At 36.7% G+C, this 14,266-nt stretch overlaps 1 protein-coding gene across 1 annotated transcript; it reads right to left on the bottom strand.

Moving 5' to 3' along the window:
• Positions 1–7,029: 7,029 nt before the first annotated feature.
• Positions 7,030–13,923, bottom strand: LOC117232191 (caspase-1-like). The gene is made up of 5 exons (XM_033491401.1): positions 13,437–13,923; positions 12,893–13,196; positions 12,072–12,250; positions 7,841–7,961; positions 7,030–7,507 (listed from the first exon to the last, which is right to left on the bottom strand). Exons 1-5 carry the CDS (start codon positions 13,566–13,568, stop codon positions 7,269–7,271), a joined length of 975 nt encoding a protein of 324 aa, XP_033347292.1. The 5' UTR covers positions 13,569–13,923; the 3' UTR covers positions 7,030–7,268.
• Between the last annotated feature and the right edge of the window lie 343 nt (positions 13,924–14,266).

Genomic DNA, 14,266 nt, shown 5'->3' with positions numbered 1-14,266 from the left:
TGATAATTCAGGCTAATTGAAAACTAATTACAGCGATAAAATTAGAATAGAATTTTTGAAGTAATTAGTAATTTTTATGATGCTAAAATCTTGCAAGGAAGTACGTAGTAATACCATACAGATGAAACAGTTTAAAAAGAATACTCTTTTCGATATAAAAATTAGCAAATTATCAATTCTTAAAAGTTCCTTAAAAATTTTAAAGGTTCCTTCGATTTCTGCCTTCTCTATAAATTCTTAAGATAAAAGTAAAAGACGAAATTTTCCTACAAGTTTTATGATTATTAAATTCCTTAACAGCGATTTAAAAAATCTCGAGGACCTTAAAACGCATATAAATTGTACAAGATTTCTAAATAATCTCTAATACCTACCACGAACACTTCCAGTAAATAAAGCAGGGGATAGAAAAGTATAGCCAAAGCAGAGCAGCATAGAACGGATGAAAGAACGAAGAACCGAAAAGTGGATGAAACATTAGATACCTGCAGCCGCAAAAAACGCGCACATATCCATACACGTGTGCACGTATAGGTACCAAGAGGAGGATGGGAGAGCAAACGCGGAGGAACGCGACACAAAGGGAGAGATCAAGGGAAACAGCGGCAGTACTGAAAACTGCGTTCAAACAGCGAGAAGCGACGAAGGTGAAAACGAGACGAGGATCTAAAAACGACGAAGCATGTTGTGTGCTGAATGAACGGACGAGAGAAACTCCGCGTGACAGAGACAACGTACATATATATGATTCTCAAAACGAGGACAGAAATATCGCATATACCGGTGTATGCAGAAACAGGAAGAGGCTACGAAACGTCGACTAGAAACGATAGTCGAAGAGCTCCAGGCGAGGATAGAGGCTAGCTAACGCGATGAACAAAGAGGAATAAAGATGAGAAGAGAGGGTTGGAAACTAGCAAAGAGTAAAAGGGATAGAACGAGGGATAAAAGTAGGAAAATGGGGGAGGAAAGAGAAGGTACGCGGAAACAGAGACACTAGGCTAGGGGCTCACAAAGAGGGTAGCGAAAAAAAGGGATAAAGCATGGAGGAAGATAAAAGGAAGGTCGAGGGAGGTTACGATACAAATAGAGAAGGGTCGTACGTTGCGGGAAGAAAGCGTGTATAGTCGGTAGAAGCGATACAGTGAGCTCGTAAAATCGGCCAGGCGTTATACAGCCATTATTAGTTGAAATGTCCTACCTTCCATTGTGAAATATCGGATTAGTAACGTAGCAATTAATTCAGATAAAAGTGGCAAGGATTTAGTGTCAGTAATTTACTGTAATACTCACGAAAGTATTCGTACATTTGAAGCAACATTCAAAGCAATTGATTAGAAATCAGAAACAATATCTATATATGAATTCACTGAAAAACATTGCTTTGGAAAAGAATTTGATCGCGATGCCAACGTGGCCCCACCCGTTTCTGGGAGCAATCAGGTCATGTCGGGACGTTATCAGCAGTCAACACGTTAATTTATAACCTCACTGTATATCTTGCACCAACTATACGTGCGTCGATGAACACACGGTAAGATGAAAGCGGCTGTATAATCCTGCCTAGAAGTAGAACTTACTTGTTGGAAGGGTAGAACCGAATTTCAGGCTGAAGTCTGAAGAACAGAATAAACAGATACGAGGATAAAGGAAGATAAAAGAAGGAAGTTCTATATTGAATAGAAACGAGATGAGAATCGATGAACTGGGCTCATTCTCCTTTCTGCACTTTATTACGTGTGACAGAGCTGAAGATCGTTTAATAATTATAAAGCAAAGGGGTGACACTTTTATTCACGTTTCATTCACAGTGTGGAAATGAAAACATTGCGCGTGACTATTGCGATAAGCAGCTCTGAGAGATTTCAATATTTATGATTAAAACATTTCATACACTTTTAATCAAAATATTTTTCTTACTATTTATTTTATGTACAAACGTTTAAATGAAGTGAAAGGATAAAATGCGAAGGATATAAGATTTTAGTCATCGTGTGCACATGATCGAAACACAGGTATAATATAACCAGTCAGGCGAAAAAGGAAGATTCATAAACACGTGAAAAAGGGACGAAAAATAAGGAAAGGATTCTAAGAGAGAGGAAAGAAGGAAATTTAACAACGAAGAGCAGCGTTCCTGAAAAGGGGAACATGTACGCGATTACTCTAACTCAGAAGGTGTAGTGATGAGAAGATCCGGTGGTAGGCCGAAGAAATCCAGACTCGTGCGAGAACTTGCTACGAGTGAGAGGAGAGAAATTAAGCGGCATGTTAGCGAAGAGAAATAAACGAATGAAAAGTAGAAGAAAATCGTGCAGGACGAGAGTCAGAGAAACAGAATTAACAGCGTAAGAAAAGACGCGCGTATATAACTCAGGCCTCATTGAGGGTGGAACAAAACAAAATTGAAGAAAGATTGAAGAGGAAAAATAGAAAAATAGACACGGTACTAGAGAAACCGGGGCAATAGATAAAATAGTTTTAAATGATTTTCTAACCACAATTTCAAAAATCTCGAAGATCCTAGAAATACATAAATCTTTTCAGATCCCTAAATAATCCCTAATAGACGCCACGAATTCCTTCTCAGACAGACAATAAAACGGAGAATAGAAAGAATGCGAACGAACGAGAAGGACGAAGAAAATCGTGCGGGGTGGAAGTTGGAGGAATGAGATTAAAGAGGTAGAAAGAGACGCGTGAATGTACCTCAGACTGTATGGAGGCTGGAACAAAACGGAAGGAGAAAAGATTGAAAAGGAAAAATAGGGAAATAGAGGCACGGTGCTAGAGGAACCGGAGCAATAGCGAGGAAAAGGAAGTGGAAAAGCGAGCAGAGATGAAAGAGGACAGGATAGGCCAGCGAGATTTTTACGCTAGACAGGCTGAGAGAGAAAGGCGTGTAAGGAAAGAGACGAATCCACGTGCGGGGGCAGTATTGATCTGTTCGCGCAAACTCCTGACTCTTACGTTTGCTCCACGGCCAGAATCGTGTCTCCCCTCTTCCTCTTTCGCTCCATTCCGCCCCTGGTCCCAACACACGAATGCCTGTCGACGCCGAAACTGCTCCACTGGCATCGACTATGACCCTGGTCATCGTCCTCCACGGGTTGCCTAGTCCAGAACTTACTATAAACGTACATATCATTGAACGACGCGATCCATGAGTGATCCACGTCAAAGGAAGTCGTTAGTTGAATTATTTTTCACGATCCAGTCAAGCGGAGGCAAAAGTGTTCGGAGGGTTGTAGACTACTGTTCGACCTTCTGTTGGTAATTGCGCTGATTGCTCCGTCCAGAGAGTTGGAATTACTAGCTATTTTCCTTTTTTTTTTTTTTTTTAGTCGGTGTTGAATGGAAATTGGTTCGGAGATAAAACAGTTGATGTTTGGATTAGATGTAATATTTTGTGTAGGGAGATTAGATTAAATTAGACATATCCAAACGATTTATATTTGTATAATCGTTTAAGTTTGGAAGATGAAATGATCAAATGATGAAAAGATTGCTCTGAATAATTACTCTGTAGACTGTTGTTATTATTATTATCATATCGCTATTGTTAAAGCATTTTTACAGATAGATAGAAGTGAAATTTTTCTGGTGAAAAAATAAAGAGATGATTTGCTGTTGAAATGGTAAAAATGAATAATGTTCCTTGTTCCCCATTATCAGATATTTATTATTAAGGAATTATTATTAGATTATTAGATATTATCGTGACATTATTATTACAATATCGTGTGGAACGTAACATCGTTTCCAAATGAAAACTGAGCTTTCAGTGTACAGTTTTCATTTATTAAAACAATCGGAACGAGAACGATATGTTTAAATAACGAAATCGTACCTTAGTTAATCACTGTTAATTCATGCGATAACGATTTTTCGGACACTGAACAACGCCCGGGTGATTTATGGATCGGGCACGTTGATAATATCGTGATGCAGTTTATTAGCCGCTGAACGGAGAAACGCAGAACCACACTGGGGATAAGTCTGCGGGGATATGTTTGTCAAGCAGATCTGGAAACAGGCTACTGAATGCTTGATTTAATAGGACGTGTAAATTTCATACAGAATATTCCATTTCCTTGCGTTCTAATCCATAACATTCATACCTGTACAGCTTGTTATCGTTCTCCTTTATCTTAGAAAAGATACAATTTTCTATGACATTTCAGTAGCATTTTCTATTTTTATTAATCCACAAGATTCGACTTTCTCAACAATTTCTTTTCCATCAATTTACATTATGGATTCTATTTTTTAACATTGCGGTTATGAAAGAGAATTCCAAAATTTTTATACTTATTTGCTGTTTCTTTTAGATTCTATGATTTTTTTTAACCTTACGAAGAAATTGGAGTATTTGTAGCATTACGATAAACAATTTGTTTTTTTTTAAATCATAGAAATTCTTTTTACTTCCGCAAAGTATATATGATTCTTTCTAACAATCGAATTCTTGCTACGCGTCGAAACACACGTGAAGCACGAAAGTAACGACGCGACACTCTAATCATAGCGATTACAGTGTTATCGAATTGAACCAATTTTCATCGCCTACGAGGGGAACGATTTAAATCAGATTCGTTAGCAAAGATCATTTGCCTATTAGAAGAATTGCTGGATATACGAGACAGAGACTCTTAAATATATTCACTCCGATTCACTCAGATTTTAAAATTCTAGTATAATAAAATAATAGCATAATTAGTCATCAATATCTCGTATTATTATTACATCTTCTTTGAAAAGGCCTGAAATGACCTTTTACTAGATTATCTTTGTACAATATACTAATCAAATTTGAGTGTTAAACCGTGGAGCATCCTGTATGGAAAATATCCAAAACATAATTTTCTTAATGCATGAAACAGATATATACTTAGCTTTGACATTTTTTACTTGCGTTCATAAAAATATGAATTCGTATAAACATCCGCTGACCGAAAATGCTCTTTATCCCTGAAATAGAAAAAAATATGTTCAAACGTCATCGTCGTACAGTTTCCAGCAGAATTTCACCCTCAATGGGCAATCCGCAAAGCGGATTTTTTTCAGCGGCCGGTAATTGGTGGCATGGCGGTATCGCTTGTTTAAAGTTAACGAGCTTTTTTCATTTCGAAGAGCAGACAGCAGTTCGAATAGGAGAGCCAATTAAATACTGATGGGAGATCGAGCAGGAACAAGTGCTCGAGAAAAATCCGCGGAAAATGTTGCACCGAAGAGCGATGATCGAAAAGAAAGATAAAATGGAAGAAAAAGAAAGAAAAAAAGGGGAGAGAGAATGGATCAGGAACGCGAAACTGTGGATCAAGAAATAGTTGCACAATCAAGAAATTGAAGAGGAACGATGTATGATCTTCCGTTGAAGAACTGTAGAGGAAAAGAAGCGAAGGTATGCTTTTCGATAAATAATTATTCTGTACGTATTTTAATAGAAATTAATTCTAATAAACTTTAAACTTTATAGTATTGTATAAAAACTGAATTTCTATTTCTAATTGATATCGAATTATTTCATCCATTTCTCTTTTTTCCTAACACTATCTACATGGAAGAAAAAAACTCGTTTTAGTTTTGTAAATATTATTTTTTCTTTCCTTAATACATTTACCAAATAGTACACTAATCCTTAATACATTATCAATACCAGTCAAAATAACTGGTGCTTGTCAAAGTGTAAAAGTCTACAATCCATTTACCGAACCTGAATTAAACAGTTTCCTCGTTTTGTACAACTTTCCACACGCTTTTAGAATTTTTCCTGCGTATCATTCTATATAATGGTGTCAATTATCAGGAAAATTCTGGATCGATCTTGATGCTAAAAAAAATCGTTTGTTCATACTACATTCGTTGAATTAAATTGATCTTTCAAACCTTTTGGCTCTTTTCTAATCACTTTAAGCTTTAAAATGTATGAAATTCAAATTGCCCTTTTACTGTTTGCAAAATGAGTAATATATCAATTTTTCCACTGTATGTATACAGTAACTCATGAAAGTATTTGTACAATGATTATAAAAAATTTTTGTAAATATATTCTATCTACAGCACAAAATTTTTCATACGACTGTAATACGACACGATTATCATGATTATGGTAACAAAATATGAAACCACTCTAGAAATACATACAAAAATTACAATATAAATAGTTACTTTAAATATGTCTATAATTATATATGATAAAGAAGCATGTGATATGTACTGAACTACCACGGGACGTTCGGCAACTCTTACTGCTACTTGTATTTTTATGTTACCCTTTGAAAATATCAAATTTGTAATACGTCTCTGGCTATCGAGTGCGAAAGAAACTGAAATTCTAAGAAACATGCAATTCGTTACTCCTTTAATATCGTAAGATTTCAACTCAAAAATAGCCATTCTTTGCGATCGTGCTACAACCTCTGCCAACGAAGACCTTGTGCCTTCTATTCTGACTGGAATACTATGATTCAATTTATAACTTCGTTATATCATAGTCCATACTATACTGGCTTCACAAAATTTTATCTATCCTTACATCTATCCTCTCATTTATAATAAGCTCGAGTCACGTAAAACGATGAATATCCTTAACATAAATTGGCAGATTACTAGAAGGAAATGAAGCAGTTAATAAAATTGTAAATCGCGAAAGAGGACTTACATTATCCTCGAACATTCACGTGCTAATCACAATACAACAATTCAGGACTGAAATCTGTTCAAAATCATTTAATCGCTCAAGGCCAACGTGATCTAACGCCGCATCCACTTCCGTACTATATAGAATATATGTTCACAGCGCACTCGTTGGAAACACAAAAGGCTGCAAATTAAACGCATATTTCTATACATCCTCGTTCATAATTACTTATTAGGAAATTTGGTGGTTTCCTTAAAATTGTTAAGAAAGTCATGGATCAGAAAAAATTTTGAATTTGCATAGGGATGACAAGGCGAAAAATATTGGGAGCAATTTACAAGAACTTTCCTAGTAGTTAAGTTTAAAATAAAATTTTTAACAAGAAACATTCCTAGTAGCTAAGTTTAAAATAAAATTTTTAACAAGATTTAATAACTTTCTAACGGTTTGTCGGATTCGCCTTATTTTTTTGTAAGTGTCCTAATAGTATATAAACGGGGGTGTAAGTACTTCTCCCTTTCCTGAATTTTTACCACATTTTTTGTATATATTAATTGCAATAACAATGAAAGACTGTTTTCAAAACTTTTAAGAGATCATTCGTTAAAAACATATTGTTACTGTTCTATGACTTATTTTTCGGTAAAAAATATAGATCTCTAGTCAATGTTGAGCTAAAGGTAGGCATTTGTTTTGTCTCATGTAGAAATGAACTATTGTGTGAAACTTCGAATTCGAAAGCGACCTTGCGCGATATTATCGTTAACATTTTCAGTAGATCCATATTCCTCCAATGTTCGTTGATCACCTCGCATAGAGCCTGAATGTAGTAGCTACCTTCTAAACCTCGAAACGAGTAGTGACCTGCGAACGAAGTAAAACTCTTTAGAAGACTTTGACAAAATTAAAAAATATGAGACAATGCTTGTCTCGATTGAGAAACAATCTCCGACTTAACGATTGCAAATACCATTTACAGTACAAATTTCGTCTTAACATTTGAAAACGTAAGTATGGCACGAAAGTAAGAAGATCCAAATTTTATAGTCTTAAATAAAATATATATAATACTTGGATTAAATTACGTGCGATCTTCATCGTTTCTAAGAACCTTAAATGTTGAAAATTAAAGTTCGATGCGTTTGTATCGTTATATATATGTAAACAATGACATTTTTTTGTTTAAACTATATTTACCTTCTACACAACTGTAGCCGTACAGGAAATCTGCATGAGTAGGAATTGTGTAACTCTTTTGGACCGAATCAGTTGCACTCTTTACACGAATACCTTGCATGGGATTCTTTCCTTTACAAGCCTATAAGAAGTAACAATTGTTAAATACTGTATTATTAATAACATATATATTTGTAATATATGAATACTTAAACGTAATATAAATAACGAATAACAAATATATTGTAATATCATAAAGTAATTTGAATTAGAGATCGGTTGAAAATAGAAAAAACCGTGTACGTCGTCCTTCTGTGGTTCGTTTACATTTAAGAGCGCCTATGTGACTAAAGTCACCTAGTTCTTACAGAGATATGAGAAAAACAACAAACAACGTTAGAGTAGAAGGACGGTTTCGTGTTTCAAGGGGGGATGACCGAGAGGTCAGAATATGCGAATCGAAAAGCGAGTGTGTTGCGAGAGTCAGAGTTGATCGAGACATCGAAGAGTAGAGTTGAGAGAATTGATCGAGTTGTCAGTGTTGTAGAATTGTTAGAGTTGCTAGTGAGAGAGAGAGAGTGTTAGGTTCGTTGTGACGAGAGTTGCCAAATAACTGTAAAGTTATTTGAGATAGATACGAGTATCGCATTTAGTTTCAGTTAAACAAACATCGTTTTCTGTCCAATTAATACCTGTATATTCAATTCACTATTAATAAATTGTAAGTAATCGGGAAAAAATTTATATCTTCATTTCCACGATACTACAAGTGGGGGCTCGTCCGGAATTGAATAAGTCAGAGAACAACACGTTTAGCGGAGCTATTTGTGCTAGAGTAGAAAAAGAATAAAAATGGCAAATGTTGAAGACGTAGAGAATTTATTAGAGAAATTCAGCGGGGATGATCTGCTGAGTGTAAATCAGTGGGTAGAAGACTTCGAAGAAATGGCAGAAGTGTGGGGTTGGTCAGACAACCCAAAGAAATTGCTCGCAGACTCCGCTCAAGCCTTTGTGATATCAATCACATCTCAACCTACATCAGTGATAAGACATCGACCGCCGACCTTTGGACACTTTTCCACATCATAACCTACACCTAGCCCCTCAACATCCTAAAACCAAAACGTATACAAACCGAGACTTCACCCAGCTCGGGCAGTTCTTGTTCTTATTCTAGTTGCTGTTCTCATACAACCCCTTTTCTCCGGTTCAGTGTTATTCTTGTAAGTGTTAAAATTTATTAAAAAGTTTTACAAAGGAAAGTTAGTAGCTGGGTTACGACTCAGCCTTCTTACTACAATCCAAGTATCAACTTTACGTAAGTATCAACTTACGTAATGTAGTAAGTGCCCAGCAACATGAGGATGATCTTGAGCAACTGGTTGGATTTAAGAAGCAATTGGAGAAGAAATTAGCTGATGCTTACGAAGAGGTCGAGGAACAACGTCAGGTTGTTGGACAATGGAAACGACGCGCGCAAAGACTGAATGGCGAGATGCACGACTTGAGACTACTGTTGGAAGAACAAACAGCTAGGAATAATCTTCTGGAAAAGAAACAGCGCAAATTTGATTCAGAAACTCAGAATCTAATGAACGATCTACGGCAAGAGAAAGCGCAACGTAAAAGATTAGCTAGAGAAAAAGAAATCGCGATCGCGGAGAAGTTTGCCATAGAACAGAACCTTAGTGACGCAAGATTGGAAATCGAATTGAAGGAAGAAAGATTGCGGACATTGGGCCAAGAGCTTGAGGAGTTAACATTTGGTAGCAAAACGGAGGAGGAAGTAGCACAGCTGAAGAAAGCGAAGCATGAGCTGGAGAAAAGAGTAAAGGATGAGGAAGAGATGGACGACTTAGCTGGCCAGGTGCAGTTGCTCGAGCAGGCGAAGTTAAGGCTCGAGATGAGCATCGAGCAACAACACAAAGAAATACTCAAAGAGATGCAATAGAGGGACGAGGAGTTAGAAGACGTACGTGGTAACGTTCTGAAAAAGGTGAAAGCTCTAGAGTCGCAGTTGGAGAACGAGCGCGAAGAGAGGACGATATTGCTTCGAGAGAAGCATGAATTGGAACGTCGTTTGGTAGCTATCGAAGAACAAGATCGTGCTGAACGTGCGGCAGAAGCTGATACCATGCATAGGCTAAGAAGAGGTTTGAAGAGAACCAAAGCATTGCTAAGAGACGCTCAAACGATGCTGGAGAGATCGAAAGGTGACCCGACGGGTAAAGCAGCTTTACGACAGCTGAAGAACCAGTTAAAAGATGCAGAATGCGCTAGAGCATTTGCAGTTAAAGCGAAATAGGCACTGGTGCAAGAACTGAATGAGACGCAGGCTTCGTTGGAGGAAGCACTGCGACAACGTTCCAAAGCAGAAGATCGTGCTAATGTAGCTAGTCGCGAACGAACTGAGCTACTGTCGCAATTAGAAGAAAATGAAGAAGAGTTGGCAGAAGTTTTGAAGAAGTATCGGGCAGCTGTGCAGCAAGTGTCGGAGGAACGGAGACGAGTGGCAAGGCACGTGGTGATTGGCAAAGTGGACCACGAGATGGTGTCCTCATCGGATTCTTGCGGTCAGCAGGAGGACTTAGCGAACATCACGAGCAGGAAGAATCTGGCTAAACAACAGCAACAGGATGTTGTTGATGATATTTGCGAATTTACTGAGAAGGATAGCATTGCGGGTGTGAGGGTTGCTCCAAGTTCTCGGATAGACTCAAAGAGAGTCAATGCAAGGCGAACGAAAAGACAAGGGAAATCGCACGCGCGGAATCTCTCCAATAATATCGATACGAAGATTCGACATACAGAGGATGTGGATGACGAGGACGACGATGGGATTGTCGAAGACATGATGAGCGTGAGGACCTTCGAAAAAGGAGAGACTATAGTCTCGGAAGATGGTAAGTTGTTAACGTCTTCCACGTACGAACCGAGCCTACGAAAATGTCACGACGCTGCCACGACGATCAAAGCCCCTGACAAAAGTGAAACGTGTAAACAAACAACGGAAAGGAAGATAGAGGAAGAGCGAAAGAAGAGCAATAGCATCGAGGACGAACAGGCCGCGGTGTTCCAAGAGGAACGAGATCAGTTGCGTGCAGACGCAAAGAGACGGATCGAGAAGATCCAAGCCCGAGACAAGTGGGCGTATAACAAGAGACGCAAGAAGGCCATCCGAAGTTGCTTAACTAAAAGTAAAAGCCCTGCGAAATGACCGATACATAGTGCAGCGAGAGGGCGAGCACGAAGAGCCACGTACAACTTCCACGGCAGCCGATCACATGAAGTCGTGGAATGTTGACGATAATGATGTAAGTGCAAGCAGCGATGAGGAGCACATCTGAGGGCAGATGTGATTGTCAGGAAAGGCTGAATGTAATATCGTAAAGTAATTTGAATTAGAGATCGGTTGAAAATAGAAAAAACCGTGTACGTCGTCCTTCTGTGGTTCGTTTACATTTAAGAGCGCCTATGTGACTAAAGTCACCTAGTTCTTACAGAGATATGAGAAAAACAAGAAACAACGTTAGAGCAGAAGGACGGTTTCGTGTTTCAAGGGCGGATGACCGAGAGGTCAGAGTATGCGAATCGAAAAGCGAGTGTGTTGCGAGAGTCAGAGTTGATCGAGACATCGAAGAGTAGAGTTGAGAGAATTGATCGAGTTGTCAGTGTTGTAGAATTGTTAGAGTTGCTAGTGAGAGAGAGAGAGAGAGAGTGTTAGGTTCGTTGTGACGAGAGTTGCCAAATAACTGTAAAGTTATTTGAGATAGATACGAGTATCGCATTTAGTTTCAGTTAAACAAACATCGTTTTCTGTCCAATTAATACCTGTATATTCAATTCACTATTAATAAATTGTAAGTAATCGGGAAAAAATTTATATCTTAATTTCCACGATACTACAATATGTATAATATACTAATAATAGGTAGAGTAAAAAAACTGTTAAGTCTTAAATGGCCGAATTTTTAAAGCTGGTGGATAAGTTTGATATATGTGACCCACAGATATCTCAAATTTAACGTTATCGATTTCTTAAAGGTAGAAGATTAAAAACTTAAATAAAAGAAAATGGAATCGTAATGTACTGTTAGTGAAGAAGAAATAGTATCTGGGAGAAATATTAGGCAAATCTTTGGGACGTGGATTATTTTTATAATCGCAGCGTTAAAACACAAAATTTTATAACATAAATTAATTGAAAAAGATTAAAAATGAAGTGTTGCAAAAAATCGTAGGAGACACTGACCTGTATGAAAAATAGCTTTGGTTTACCAGTTAACGATGGACAATTATCTGCGGTGAATCTTCCCCAAATATCAGATACCCGATATGGATAATCCTTCGCGTATACATAATCACCACTAGTGCCATGGCTTAATATAAAAATACAGATACAGTCATAATCTTCGTAATTGTTCGCAGACACTACAAAACAATCAACATCAACGATCAATGCATAGTATATAATTAAAGAACCCGCACACGACCAATAATAATATTAATATCACCAAATATGGACAATGTTATTGCTCATGTGCGATCGATATCAGAGGACTGAGGCAGAATATTGACGAAAATTTGAATATTTTGCCGCGTAAACATCAATACTGGTGAGTGATGTCAATACTAACAATAATATTAGCCGTGTGCTAAGATTAACAGTAACTTATTGAAACATATTTCAGTTCATTATAGAGTATGTAATTCGAATAAGTAGTTTCATTATTTAAAGTAATTCCTCTCAATAAATTCATATGTGAATATTGCTTTATATAGCGTTTTATATAGCGTTTCGAAGAACAAAAATCATTGTAACTAAGAACTTGCATATTATTCAAAATATTGCAAAAACTAGACAATAACTGAAATGTGCTTTAAACGCAGTATAACACCTTCCAACTTATTATTTTCAATAATATTGTCAATAATACTGATCGTGTGTGGTCTCAAAAAAATTAAAGTGTATTGACAATATTATTATCAAAGTGCATTGTCAAGATTACTGTCAATATCAGTGATAACGTGCGGACCTTTTGAAATCAAACAATGAACATACTGAAGACATACACTTTGCAGCAATCTCCATGATGCCAACGTAGTCAAGATCCGAATGAGGTATCACTTCGAAACCCAGATTAGTGAAGGTGTGCTTTATCGCTTCCTCATCATTTTTAGTTCCATCTCGCTTTTCCATTTCAATAAAGGTCTCATTATTGAATATCACGCATTTACCACGTCTATTGTTCATCGGATAGATTTTTGCGTCTTTATGTATAGGGAAATTCTGTACGATTTCCTTCCTGTACGATATACCACGTACTACTTTAGCGTCAATTAAATCTAAATTTTCCTTGGAGTCCATGAAGTAATTCTGAAAATAACGAATTACAAGGATCTTCTTATTTCCGATTTTCCTGTGATCTCATCTCAGGCAAATATATAGTAAACAGCAACGTTATTTGACATCATATACAATTTTTATCTACTCATCGGTTAATTACAACGTAATCACCGTGAACAACAATCGGATATACAATTTGTTCCAAAGGCGAATAACAGTTTCCACAAAACGAAATAAAAGATGTTTGTAAAAAAGACGTGTCTCTCTTACTTCCTTTGTTGGATCCTGCGAGATCGGTTGATCTCGAAAAGAATGCGCTAGGCTTTTCATCTTCGTGATGTTCGAAATATAATTGATAGCAGCGCGACTCAAACTGATGAAACAAAATATAAGGACGAACATAATTTAAATATGTGTACCGGATTTCGTGGTTCGTTTCTTACTGAGAAGTCCTCACTTATCTTATCGTTATTAACGATAAAGTCGTTATCGAACGCTGGCCATTCACTGTACATATATATGTATATATATGAGTGACACTGATATCGATATTTCCTTAAAATGTCAAATATTCTTTCTAAGAACCAGTTTTATTCATATCAATCATATTCACTTTCGCTCAAAAGTCTTCTTATTCCATTGTTTTATAATATTTGAAAAAGTATTAATGTTTCTAATCTTACTACAAAAGTACAAATTAATCTCGATACATGCTAAGCTGTGTACCTTTATGTAAAAGTTGTGTTTTTATTCACGAAAATATTTGGAAAGTAACATAGAACATATTGGTGAATAGAATTCTTCGATTGTAGAAAGGCTCAAAAAGTTCAAAGTTGTATAACTTTTCATCGGTGTCGTAATGAGATACAATCGTGGTAATTATAACAATAAAATGTAAAATCATTCGAGGAATATAAAAGTTAATTTAAATATATAATCAATGATAAAAGAGGGTAACTACATGTTCGGCAACTCTTACTATTACACGTATTTCCATGTTACCCTTTAAAAATATCATATTCGTAACACGTGTCTGACTATTAAATGCGAAAGAAACTGAAATTGTGTTTAATAATACCTTAATATTTTAAGATTTCAAC

This window comes from Bombus vosnesenskii, unplaced genomic scaffold, assembly GCF_011952255.1.
Source record: "Bombus vosnesenskii isolate JDL3184/JDL3185 unplaced genomic scaffold, Bvos_JDL3184-5_v1.1 scf7180000013285, whole genome shotgun sequence".
NCBI classification, from domain to species: Eukaryota; Metazoa; Arthropoda; class Insecta; order Hymenoptera; family Apidae; genus Bombus; species Bombus vosnesenskii.
Note: the sequence above shows the minus strand (reverse complement) of the source record. Positions and strands in the feature narration are given on the sequence as shown.